The 13,105-nt window shown below is 41.1% G+C and overlaps 2 protein-coding genes across 2 annotated transcripts in view; one reads left to right on the forward strand and one right to left on the reverse strand.

The window, feature by feature from the left end:
- Positions 1-3,366: 3,366 nt before the first annotated feature.
- On the forward strand, positions 3,367-6,182 carry LOC146661736 (kinesin-like protein KIF1B). The gene is made up of 9 exons (XM_085418235.1): positions 3,367-3,477; positions 3,625-3,844; positions 4,354-4,450; positions 4,571-4,802; positions 4,901-5,034; positions 5,135-5,196; positions 5,291-5,436; positions 5,615-5,796; positions 5,867-6,182. The coding sequence occupies exons 4-9, from the start codon at positions 4,779-4,781 to the stop codon at positions 5,886-5,888; spliced, it is 570 nt and encodes a 189-aa protein (XP_085274361.1). The 5' UTR covers positions 3,367-3,477; positions 3,625-3,844; positions 4,354-4,450; positions 4,571-4,778; the 3' UTR covers positions 5,889-6,182.
- Positions 6,183-9,167: 2,985 nt separating this feature from the next.
- LOC146661737 (uncharacterized) overlaps positions 9,168-13,105 on the reverse strand; it is a 275,594-nt gene continuing 271,656 nt past the window's right edge. Inside the window, exons 4-5 of the mRNA XM_085418260.1 lie at positions 10,630-11,226; positions 9,168-10,278 (exon numbers count right to left, since the gene is read on the reverse strand). Coding sequence (XP_085274386.1) covers positions 9,601-10,278; positions 10,630-11,226 — 1,275 coding nt within the window. The 3' untranslated portion in view covers positions 9,168-9,600. The remainder of the gene's footprint in view (positions 10,279-10,629; positions 11,227-13,105) is intronic.

Raw genomic sequence — 13,105 nt, forward strand, 5'->3', positions numbered from 1 at the left:
CTCCCAGCTAATTTGAACCTTTGGCTTCTAAAATATGTGGTTCAGTTGCGTGCTGCGTACATAACCTAATGTCAGCTAGACCGAAATTAAAATTTAATATATTGTTAAAGTCACTAAAATGGCGCCTGAAGCCTGTTATGACGTGAGCTCTGTGTCTGCTCTAGAAACTCTGAAAGTCTGTAGATCTGAGCCGTACATTAAATACTCACATGAACCTGTACTTTGAATTCTGTATGAGCTGTATAAAATACAGCTATGCATAAGTGTTTTGAATGAATAATTAGATTAGATAACTCTTTATTGTCTAATAGAATTATATAGAAATGAATAGAACGTGGTTCTTTAGACTGATGCCATAGAAGAACCTTTTTTGGTGCCACAAAGAACCTTTCAAACAATGGTTTCAAACATGAGAAGGTGTGTCTTTGACTGTTCCTGCATAACTTAGTTTCGGACTAGTTGACAAGTTATGCTCCGGTCATTTGATGTTTCCAAGATAGATGTTCTTTTGTAATATAGTTAAATTTTTTTGTATATTTCATTTATCCACCATCATACATCATACATACAAGCTAAGAAGAGGTCGTTATACTAACAAGAGGTATCAACGCTGGGCCAAAGTTCAGCACATGGTTAAAGTTTGTAATCCAGCCAGGGTGTAAATATCACTCAGCAGCCAGAGCTGAAGCAGGTAGCATCAACACATAAATCTACTCTACCTGGCTTAAATCACAAGAGCACCTCTGACCAAAAAGCTGTAGATTTTTCTTGTTTGCACAAATTAATCCAGATTCACATTAACTGTGTTCACAGCTCCAACAAAATGAGGAAGAGGAGGGGCAGAAACACAATTAGATTGAATTACAATTGGATGGAAGGCGAGGACAAGAAGAAGGAAGCTTAGGATGAGGAGGAAGAGAAGCAGCAGGAGCATCTTTAGGGATCCCTATGATGTCATTGAGGTTTGTTTCATTAATATGGTCCTCTCACAAAGACCGATGACTTGTTTTAGTTCACGTACTTCCTGTATTAAATAGTGATATGCAAAATGTTGTGAAAAACCATGGAGCAGGTACGTATAGTGCATCTGCAGGTAAATGAAAATCAAATCTCTAAGACAGACTGAAATCTGTATATTTATCACCCTTATGATAAAACCCATGTCAGCCATTGGTTTATGGACTTTGTATTTTGAAGCCTCAACATTTGCTTTATTGCTGTTGCTATGTTGGGACCATATTAGGATGAGGGATCAGAATCTGGAGTCATGCACACTATTATTTCATTTAGTGTGTATCCATAAGATTCGTACAGCAGATCCAAGTTGTGCCTTGAAAACAGGAAAGTCGTCTGCATAGAGGAGAACTGTAATAGCAGGCTTGTACAAAGTGAGGCTTTGTGCACTCGTTTTACTTCTGTCACCCTGTTTTGATGCAGATTTCACTTGAAATCAGGCAAGAACTGGACTTATTTTTTACAATGTGTTCTTGTGAATTGATTGTGTATCGCATATGTTTGATTGATTTGACTTTCTGCAAGACAACAGTCGTCCACTGGCCAAAACAGTTTTCCAAATACCTCCACGTGATCTAGCCTGGATTTAGAAAAGAATAGCAAAAAAAATCTGCACCTCCTGCTTCAGATGCAATTTGTGTTTGTGTGTTCAGAGGCAGCGGCGAGAGGGGAGACCTCGGGTCATCCAGCTGGAGAGCCTGACCAGGAGGAGTCGAACCTTAACTCAGCTCTTCCAGGGCACCCTGCAGACTCTGCTGCTGGCATCGGCGAGGGATGACGTGAACGCCAAACTGGAGTCCATCACAGGTCAACTGCAGGTATGCGAGTCAGACCTTCTGAGGAGGGTTTCACTTTTCTCTCTTCTTTATAATTGACTCTTTTCTCTCTCTTTCAGCTCCTTGTCTCAGAGTGGGAGGGATTTGAAGCACAAAGGGAGGAACTTGTCGTTTGGTTGGCTGATATGGATGTCCGCCTGAGTGAGGTTGACCAGCTGACAGGAAACACCAGTGAAAAACTGAAACAACTGCAGGTGTGGGCTTGTTTTGATATGACATATATTTGATATGAAACATACGTCAGAGACATTGTCCTAAACTGGACTAACAAAGGGCCATGAGTACAACATGAAAAGTACATTACAGAGCGTAAGGCTGAAGTTCATTGATCATTTTAATCATAAACTTGTTGTTGAAATGTTTTTACTGAACATGCAAACATCTGCTGATGAAAATGTGTTGATTTATTGGTCTGTTATGAAGCTATTGCTATTTCTAACGTGTTTTATCACTTTCTGATGTTTTATTAATTAAACAATACATGTATTATTTGTTGTGTTATCTGTAGATATAGTATATATATATATATATATATATATATATATATACTTTGTTGTTACACTTTCTCTTACCGTACACTACTAAATCTCCATTTGCCTATTTGCACTACTCTGCCTGGTTTACACTCAATGTCACTTACCCATTATATTGTATATTGTATAGCTTTCTTGTTATATGTAAAATTGTATTTATTTAAATTTTTACTTTTTAATTATTTTACTTGCATTTTTAATCACTTTTATATTTAAATATATTTAAATGTTCATTTGCTATTTATCTAGGGATTGAGAGTAACGCAATTTCTATTCTCTGTATGTCCTGTACATGTGGCAGAATCGACAAATAAAGTTGACTTTGACTTTGAGATATATATATATATATATATATATATATATATATATATATATATATATATATATATATATATATATATATATATATATATATAGTATAGCCAATATATTTAATTATTACTGTTTAAAACACTAATATGTGACATGTATTAGTAGTGATGTTGTGCTGAGGGTTAAAATGCCTTTTTGTGTTTTGGTAACTACAAAATGACAATAAACCATTAATATATGTCTATGCTGTGCTCGTATTTATTTTACCCTGCTCAAATTCAATTTATGATGCATTTTATTTTGAAAGATTTAAAATGGTTTTTTAAAGAACCACTCAAAAAAGGTTCTTTAAAATGGTTCTTTTAAAGAACCATTTGAAGAACCTTTTTAAAAATGGTTCTTTGAAAAACCATTAAAGGTGCCCCAAAGAACCATTTCTTGATGGTTCTTTGGGGCACCTTTAATGGTTCTTCAATGAACCACTGAAAGAAATGGTTCTTCAAAGAACCATTGTTTGAAAGGTTCTTTGTGGCACCAAAAAAGGTTCTTCTATGGCATCAGTCTAAAGAACCACTTTTGGTTCCAGTTGGCACCTTTATTTTTCTGAGTGTGGAAAGGATGTGCAAGCTATGGGACAAAGTTGCTGAGACTAGGTTAAAAAGAGGTGAGGATCAGTGAGCAGGAGTGTGGCTTTGTGCTGAAAAGAGCACAACAGATTGTTTGGAGAGAAGGTGAAGGAAAGTCAGCTGAAGCAAGACAGTTTGTGGAGTTTGTGTTGGACTGTATGTTATGCTGGGAGCCTGGGGATTAGTGCACTTTGATTCCAAGTTAATACTAACTAGTGTTTCTCACTGGTTTTTGGGTGGTGGAGTAAAAGGGATTGGTTGGTGGCTGTTTCTAATGTTAGCCTTTTCTTGGTTTTCTTACAGGCAGGGTAAAGACATGGTGATGAATGAGTGTGTGGGCCGTCTGCTGAGGACCAAGAGCTCAGGACAGTCAGACGGGGGTGTCGCAGCAGGAGTCACCGTGCTCGACAACCCTCTGCTGTCCTGAGATGTCAGACTCCTGCCTGCACATACAAACCACACTGAAGTCAAAGTTCCACCTGCACCTCCACCTGTTCTTGCAACAGCATGAAAACTGACAGAGGTGAGACAGAAGAAAAGTTCTTGTCTATTTTTTTTTTTTTTTTTACTAAGTTAAGGAATTAAGTTAAGAAGAGTGATTAAATAAATAGTTTCTTGCATTTTTGATTTAATGATTGTGTTTAGGATTATTTCAGAAACATGTTTAGAGGATCTTTGTAAGCCTGTATTTACTTTAAAAGAAGGGACGCACTTCTTCATCCTACAGAAAAGGTGACACATTACAGATGAGTTCATAAAAAGTGTCTCTGTCACTCTTTCAAGGCTCTGTCACTTTTTCTTTTGTACTGGAACAGCATGTTAAAGTAGGCCTAGGCTGACATCTTGTGGCAGTGTGTTGTTACTACAACATATGAAATTGTGTTTCTATTGGAAATATAATTCAGCGCCACTGAGCCGCTCTCTCAGTTACAAACTGAACCTGTTTTGTAGACGTATAAATCACTAAGTACAGTGAAGCTTTTGGTTTTGTAAAAGTGTTTCTTATTCTAAATGCATGTTGATTTTTATCAGGGTGAAGAGCAGTTAGCAGTGCATTCATGGACATCTTTAAACTATTAATTGAAGAATCTTTGGTGATGATGGCATGAACTAGAAGCGTGAGCTCCAGGTGAGACTGCACAGAACAACAAGTGTCCTTAAACTGCATCAACTGATGACGTCTTACAATTTTATTCCACTGTGTGTTTTTATCATTGAATGTTTCTGTCTTTGTGTACATGTAATGCAGACACTAAAGCTGTGCCAGAACTTCATGCTGAAGAGAAGGATTCTTTTAAAATGCATGGGGGAGCAAGCGAGTCAGATACCAAGGGCACAAAGATGAAGCAGGTCTGATCGGAAACCGTTTATTTCCAGGCCAGGGAGCACAAATAAAAACACCCTTAAAAGGTTCCCTCCTGCTCAACCGCGTCACTCCCTACGGAGAGAAGATCTACATGACCTTATCTGCGTATCTGGAGGTCAGCCGCTGCTCCGCCGTGTTGTACCTGTTTGTACGTGTTTTTAAGTCTCTTGATGTCATCGTGTCTAACACACACCCTTTATCTCCTCTCTGCAGCTGGACCATTGCATCCAGCCTGCCATTATCACCAAAGACATCTGCATGGTCTTTTACTCCCGAGACGCCAAGATTTCCCCACCCCGTTCTCTCAAGAACCTCTTTGGGACTGGATACTCCAAAACTCCTGACTGGTAAATCTGGGCTGCTGCACTGTGGCCATCTCTGTTTCACAATCAAAGATATCTGCCCTGTTACAAAGTTTCCTTGTTCAAAACTTCTGCTTCAATATAGCAACCGAGTGACTGGGATCTACGAGCTGAGCTTGTGTAAGATGTCTGACACTGGAAGCCCAGGTGAGCGGCCATGAAACATGTTTAAAGAACGGCAGCTGTTTTATCATAATTCTGTGGAGAGCTTCATCCTAATGAGGGCTCATGTCCTGAGCAGGGATGCAGAGGAGGAGGAGGAAGGTCCTGGACACATCAGTGGCTTATGTGCGTGGAGAGGAGAACCTGGCCGGCTGGAGGCCCAGAGGAGATAGCCTCATCCTAGAGCACCAGTGGGAGCTGGAGAAGATGGAGCAGCTGCAGGAGGTGGGGCCTTAAAAGATTCATAAAGAAATAAATCTGTTTAATATCGTAGAGGGAAAAATGACTTTTCAACTCAAAGACCAAAGTGCTATTCTAAAAAGTTTTTTCTTAGAGTACAGACTTTACATGACTAACCTCCCCTCTTCTCCCCACCTCACATTCGCCCCCATCTTTCGTCCAGGTGGAAAAGACCCGTCACCTTCTGGGAGAGGCGGCTCCCGTGGGAACAGCTCCCACCACCAAGTCCCTGAGTGAGTCTCTGTCCCCCAGCGTGAGCTCCGGCACTCTGTCCACGTCCACCTCCGTCTCCTCGCAGATCTCCAGCACCACCTTTGAAAGCGTGAGAAGGAGCTGGCCACCAAGGTGAGAAAAACGTGGGCTTAGTGGGCGTTCTTGTTGCTGCCTTCTTCCTTCTCTGCTCGGAGCTGATCAGTCTTGTTCCTGTTGTGTTGTAGTGCCTGCGCCTTCTGACACACACCTTCAATACTGAATACAAGCAGCTGGTGAACAGCATCAGTGACTGCAAGGTGAGAAATAATACAAAGAAATAAAAAAATAGCCTTTCTGTGTCACATCAGGGAGTTCCTATATTGACGTCTACCTCATCCTGCTGTTGTTTCACTTCAGCTTTCTCTCATCTCACCGATCGGACGTGATCCATCCGTGACGAGCTTCAGCAGTGCCACCCTCACCCCTTCCTCTACCTGCCCCTCTCTGTCGGACTCGCGCTGTGGCTCCATGGGCCAGAAGTAAACATATTTTTAGGAACATTGACCTCGATCTGCAAACGGTTATTGACAGGTTATCTATTTGATTCTAACTTGGTGTGATTTGTGTTAAAGGACCCCTGAGAACAGCTCACGTGCCTCCAGTCCCTCCTGCTCAGACTGTGAAAACTTCCCGATGGTTCCCACTCTGGAGACCTCCTACCTTGCGCGGGCTGCAAGAGAACGAGTTCCTGAACTTGGTGCCTGATATTGAAGAAATGCGACCAGGGTGAGTAATGCCATATTAACCCAAATACTGTCACTATGACATGTGTCTCACAGACCAAATGTAAGTCGACACTCATGTTCTCTAGTTCAAGCAGAAATGATGTGGATCGATTCAAATTCCTGAGCCTGGATGATTTCAGCTGGAAACAAACCAACTCTGCTTCTTCCTCAGATAATTCAATTCAATTCAATTCAATTTTATTTATATAGCGCCAAATCACAACAAAAGTCACCTCAAGGCGCTTCATAGATACAGAGAAAAACCCAACAATCATATGACCCCCTATGAGCAAGCACTTTGGCGACAGTGGGAAGGAAAAACTCCCTTTTAACAGGAAGAAACCTCCAGCAGAACCAGGCTCAGGGAGGGGCGGGGCCATCTTCTGTGACCGGTTGGGGTGAGAGAAGGAAGACAGGATAAAAGACCTGCTGTGGAAGAGAGACAGAGGTTAATAACAGATATGATTCAATGCAGAGAGGTCTATTAACTCATACTGAGTGAGAAAGGAGACTGGAAAGGAAAAACTCAATGCATCATGGGAATCCCCGGCAGGCTACATCTATTGCAGCATAACTAAGGGAGGATTCAGGGTCACCTGGTCCAGCCCTAAATATATACTTTACCAAAGAGGAAAGTTTTAAGCCTAATCTTGAAATCTTGTCTTCTGAATCCAAACTGGAAGCTGGTTCCACAGAAGAGGGGCCTGAAAACTGAATGTGTTCACTGACCGGTGTTGCCAGCTTTGGTGGCTCGTCTCCCGCTCGAAGAGGACCAAAAAGAGAACAATACAGTGTTCAGCTGCCTGGCTGTGCTCTACACACACAGCCCTGCTCTGGTACAGTAAAAACCACATTTACATTTGTTTACATTTCCAATGTAGAGGATGAGTTTAGATCACTGTGGTCCAAGCTTGTCGTCAGTTATAGAAACTGGATGTTGCACAGGAAAGTGTTTCCTTACATTTATTTTGTGTTGACAGAAGTCTTTGATTCATATTGATTATTAAAGCGGGCTTTAACCTGTGGAGAAACACGTGTGCTCTTGCTCCTTCAAACGGTTTTCTTCAGAGATTTCTCACTGTTTGTACACATGCTGAGTGGCTAGTTTTGAAAACACTTACTTTACCTTTACTACTCTGCTCAGAAATGCAACCTGTGACCTTACACAGCCCAAAAACTTATCCTAAAACATAAATTAACAAGGACAGAAGCTTTTTACAAATGCTTCAACAGTGTAATTCTAACAAGGTATGCAATACATCTAATGTCAGTTCAGAGGTATGAAGTGATGACACTTTGACATCACTGAATAAAAGCAGTCTTGTCATAATAAGCTTTGCTGTGGACAGTTGGCGCGTTCATGTTAAACTTTTTCTTACAAATAAAAAAGGTAATCAGATGTTAAGTTTGTTCAGTTTTAGTTGTTCTCATTGTGTTGCTCCTCAGATCTCCCGTTGTCCCTGAGCCTGACTAAAGCCCGGCAGCTTGTTTTCAGGGCATGGCAATGCAGATATGAGCTAAATGTGACACAGCAAAGAAAAATCAGAATCAAGAAACCCTGAGCTGACTTTCATGGCTGCAGACGTGACATTAAGAGCCTCACAGATCAAAAAAGTATGGGATTTAAACTGCTTCTAGACCTGCACACGTCTGTTTCCAGGGCAGGATATCCATTCCAGTGCAGCAGAAGGAGCGGTCAGTGTGGACCTCGGTGCTGTACAGGACCTCCTGGAGCTGCTTGTCTCCTGGCATCTGGGCTTTCACTCGTATCTGAAGGACAAAATAGGAAAATCAAGTTGCTCTCACTGTCACCTGATTTCCACAGACTGCCATCTGACCACATCCCTGCAGTTGGATCCCACCGCCGTACCTCTAGGATGGGTCTTCTTGTTGTCAACCCAAACCACCCTCTCCTTCAGCTCTGAGCTGAATATATACACATGATTGCTTCTTAAAAAACAAACAAAAACAAAAAAACGTCCCCACACGGAGTGAGACTCAGTCTTGGATGCCCAGATCAGCCAGTGTGGTGTCCAAGAAAGGGAAGGGTTGGTTTGCCAAGTTGGGCTGTACCTCGATGGGCAGTGTCACCAACATGGGGATATCCTGCTCCAGTCTGACGCGCAACATCTTGTTGTGGGACCCCGGGAGCTTCCTGTCTGCCGATCCGCCTCTCCGTCGGCCTGCTCCACAGTCGCCGCCTCCTCCAGAGAGCGTTTTGTGTCGTCTGCTGCCAGCTTGACTTGCTGATCTTTATCTCAGGAGGCAGTGGGTTTTTACCCTCTCCCCCTTTGATCCTGTGCGTTATCGTTTAAAACTCGCTATCTGCATCTTTTGGCTCCAGCACGTCTTTATTGTTAGAGTTGTTGCTTGCTGTGTTCTTCTGCAGGGTGCTGATGATTCATTGTTCTGCTTCTTCTGATGGTAAACGCCTCTGGAAAGCCTGAATATGTGAGCGCGTCTGATTCATACAGAGTTCTGCTCTGCCCCCCCGGACTGATATATGCAGCCAGTGTGAATGTGTGTTATGTATCACTCACATGTTAGGTTCATTAGACTGACACAAGGGTGATGCACGGATGTTGGTGTTTTTAGGGCCAAGTGTGAAAGTGGAAGAAAGACAAATTCTTTTGAAATGTTAAAAGAATGTTGGAAATTTGATCAGAATACAGTAAAAATGAAAGAAACAGATATTTTTCTCAGATCATTGTGTTAAATTGTCATAATCGCCGTGTTCTCTTTAAGACTATCAGCTCTACTCTAAACAACCCTGAAAGCCTCTGCTGACACATGTCATCAGTTCCTTTCTTTCTTTGTAAACAAGGTCGAGTCTGTCAGGTCAGCAATAGAACTTCCTACAGATGACCCATCAGTGTTTATTCCATGACTGTAAACATGTTTCCATTTGTCACTTCAGTCTTTACTCTGAAATACAGGAAATGACATCATGGCTCAAAATCTTTGTCGTTCAAACAATTCTTTATTTAACATTTTTTTAACTTTATTTAACAAAATACATTCAATAAAAACTTGAACAACAGAAAACTGATTTTTAATCCAACCACTGAAAAAAAAGGTAACGACTGAACACAAACAGAAGAACAATTTATAAAGATTAAAATGGAACTACAGGAAGTTTGATTCACAGCCTCATTTGAACTTTAACTTAAACTTAAGGAGAGCCGACCTGAACTCTGTGGAGCCTGATCTCCAGGGTTTTAAGTTGGACTCTGAAACCAGAGGATGTTTCTCTCTCTTCAGATTCACTCTGATCCTGTGATGGGAACGATTTCAGCCCTGCGTGATCGCGCTGATGTTTGCACAGAGCAGATGATGAAGTGAATGTTTTGGCACAGTGGTAACAGTGAAACAGTTTAGTAGTAACGTGGGATCGTTTGTGTGCAGAGTATGAACTGAGATTACTGAAGCTCTTGTCACACTGCTCACAGCTGTAGTTTCCTTCCATGTGTGTACGTTCATGCTTGTTACGATTACCTGACTGTGAGAAGCTTTTGTCACAGTGTCTGCACTTGTATGGTTTCGCTCCTGTGTGGACTCGTTTGTGTGTTTTAAGGTGACCTGCAGTGGTGAAGGATGACCCACACTGATCACAGAGGTGCTTCTTGACCCCACTGTGAAAGAGTTCATGTTGTTTTAACTCAGCTGATGTGGGGAAGCTTCTCCCACATTCTTTGCAGTATTTCAGTTTGTCTCCAGTGTGTTTACGTTGATGTATTTTTAGGCTGGCTTGCTGACTGAAAGTTTTTCCACAGATGTCACAACGAAAGTCTTTCCCACCACCACAGCGATGACAGGGTTGAGAAGTGGATCCATCTGTGTCGCTCTGCTTCTAAACAAAGACACAAAGACCGTGTAAGTCAGTCCTTCAACACTTTTATCCTGAAAGTCGCCTGAAATAAAGAGCATCTCTGCAGACGTCCAGTTACATTTTACTGTTTCAATTAACACACTCAGTTTACTGGGCTACAATAACTACAATACTACCACCATAATACTACAGCAATACTTATTTAATATTACAGTAACATCTGACTTACACTTAAATGAAATGAAAACCTGAATAATGGCTCAGAGCTACTCTTCGGTGCAGTAGAAGTGCTAACATGCTAACACAATTTAATGAGCAGACTTGTTCCAAACAGTCAGACTGAACTTACAAGAATAAAATAAAAATACAAACCTCACAGTAACTGCACTTGTAGAGTCTCTTTCTGGTGTGGATCTGTTGGTGTTGTCTCAGGTACTGTGGAGTTTTAAAAGTCTTCTCACACAGGTCACATTGATAAGGTCTCTCCTCAGTGTGGGTAAACATGTGGTGTTGTAACTGTGCGTCTGTTGTAAAGTATTTACCACACTGATCACACCAGTACACATCTTCTCCAGAGTGAATGCGTAGGTGTATATTTCGGCTCCATAGCTGGCTGAAAGTTTTTCCACAGATGTCACAGCTGTATGCCTTAACTCCAGAGTGGGTAACTAGATGTCTCTGCAAGTGGCTACTTCGAGTAAAAGCTCTGCCACACTGATCACAGCTGTAAGCTTTAACTCCACTGTGGACGACTTGGTGTGTTTTTAGGGCATTCTTCCAGGAAAACGACCTTCCACACAAGTCACAGCTGAACGGTCTCTCTCCAGTGTGGATGAGCTGATGTTGTTTTAGTTTAGACTTCCAGGTAAAATCCTTCCCACACTCGTCACAGGTGTTTTTTTTCTCTCTCTTGCTTCTGTGAGGTTTGTCGGCCTCCTGAGAGCGCTGACTTCTCGGTCCACGTTGGTCCTGCAGTGACAGAGATACAGAGGCAGTGAGTGAAATGCAGTCATTAAACAAACTGAAGCTTCAAACTCCCTCCATTAACACTAGTTTTAAACCTGAAGGTGGAGTGTGGCACCAAACACCACCAGAACCTGAACGACTGCAGGTGCTGATAAGTTGCGGTCGCGGTATTTCAACATCTAGTTAGCAATACAGAAGACGAGCGAGAATAAATGGAGTAATATTTTTTATGTGGCAGGTAATTTCAAATGCAGCGATTCTATCAGCCCAACAAACATCAGTAAACACACAAACTGTTTGTGTGCAGTTTGTCTCACAATGTGATTTAAAGACTGCAGTAAAATCCTCTGCAGGTTAGTGCAGGATAAGCAGGCAAGTTTACTGTAATGTGATGGATTTAAGTAAAGAACAGTGTGTGACTGGTGCACAGTGACTGTGGTGCTCATGTCAGAGTTAGATTACATCAAGTGTAGCAGAGATTAACTTAAACTTAAGCTCATGATGCTGACATTCATTCACTGAGCTCCACCCACATACCAACAGTATAGTGTATAATATAAAGACAGTGTACTGTCAGTGTAGAGAAAGGAAATCAGCCAGGACAACTCGTGAAACATCTGCTGACATCTGGATGAATTCACAGAGAGCAGCAGGTCAGCTGATCACAGCCTGCACATTAAAAAAAATCTACTGGAGCTCTCAATAGAAATGATTGTGAGCTGTGACCCTTTTCCCCACACTGAGCCACTACAGCTGATGTTAGGGTTGAATCCTGCTGAATCCCACTTTAACATCTTCCTGCTCATTTTGATGTTTAGAGGCAACGTCACCGTCTAAGATGTAGGCATTGTATACATTGTATACATTATTTCTACATTACATTATTATTGCACAAGGTTCATTTAGTTTAGCATAAAATATACATATCAGTACTTCAGCTTTTAATGGAGTATTTCTTAACACTAGTATCTGTCACCTTCTGTTTTGAGCTCATTGTTTTCTCTGCAGTGGCTGAACTGAGTCCAAGTAGCTGAAATTTCCTCTGCTGCTCCGTCAGACTCTTCTCCTCCTCCTGATCAGCTGGGACACAAAACAGAACTTTGTTAAGCTCCACACTGCACTGAAGAGTCAAAGTGTCTCATATGTTCATCTGAGAACACACAGAACACATTTTAGCTTCCCTGGGTGGACAACTTGTTTGAAACAAACACAAAAGGTTTGAGCACCGATACCAAATTCAGCAGTATGGCACACCAGTACCAGGAGAGCAATTCCTCTTTAAAATATGCCCTGGCCAAGAAAAAACCCGACAATATACGTGTGCCGTGAGAAATGATAGATAGATAGATAGATAGATAGATAGATAGATAGATAAAATTTATTTCAAACATGCAAATATAATTGAAATAACAACAGAAAAAAATAAAAATAACAAAACTTAAAAATCATCAAGTTTTCATGTAAATATCTATGTCTACAGAATGTGTGTGCTCGAAAAGGAGTAGGATGAAGTTTTCTTGTTCCTACCCCCTTATTTCAAATTTCATTGCTTACAAATCCATATCCAGGATTCAACATTATTTGATCATATATTTAACTATGTACAAGTCTAACACATTGAACATACACAAATAAAACCATTTTCAGCACGTAAACCAGAACAACAACAAACTACATTTTTTACATAAACTAATCACTCTGTTTATAACAGCCGCTTAATCTCTGAGTTTATTTTCTATCTATGTGACAAAAACCTTAATGAAGACTTAAGGTTGGGTTACTCAGGCCTTGATTTATAAAAAATGAGGACACAATGAGACAACTCAGTCACTGAGAGGAAGATTTCCTATATTCATGCAATTTATTATATTTTGAACAATCG

The sequence above is a fragment of the Rhamphochromis longiceps genome, linkage group LG9 (genome assembly GCF_057381845.1).
Source record: "Rhamphochromis longiceps isolate RC_006_pf linkage group LG9, R_longiceps_female_GT1.1, whole genome shotgun sequence".
Classification (NCBI taxonomy): domain Eukaryota; kingdom Metazoa; phylum Chordata; class Actinopteri; order Cichliformes; family Cichlidae; genus Rhamphochromis; species Rhamphochromis longiceps.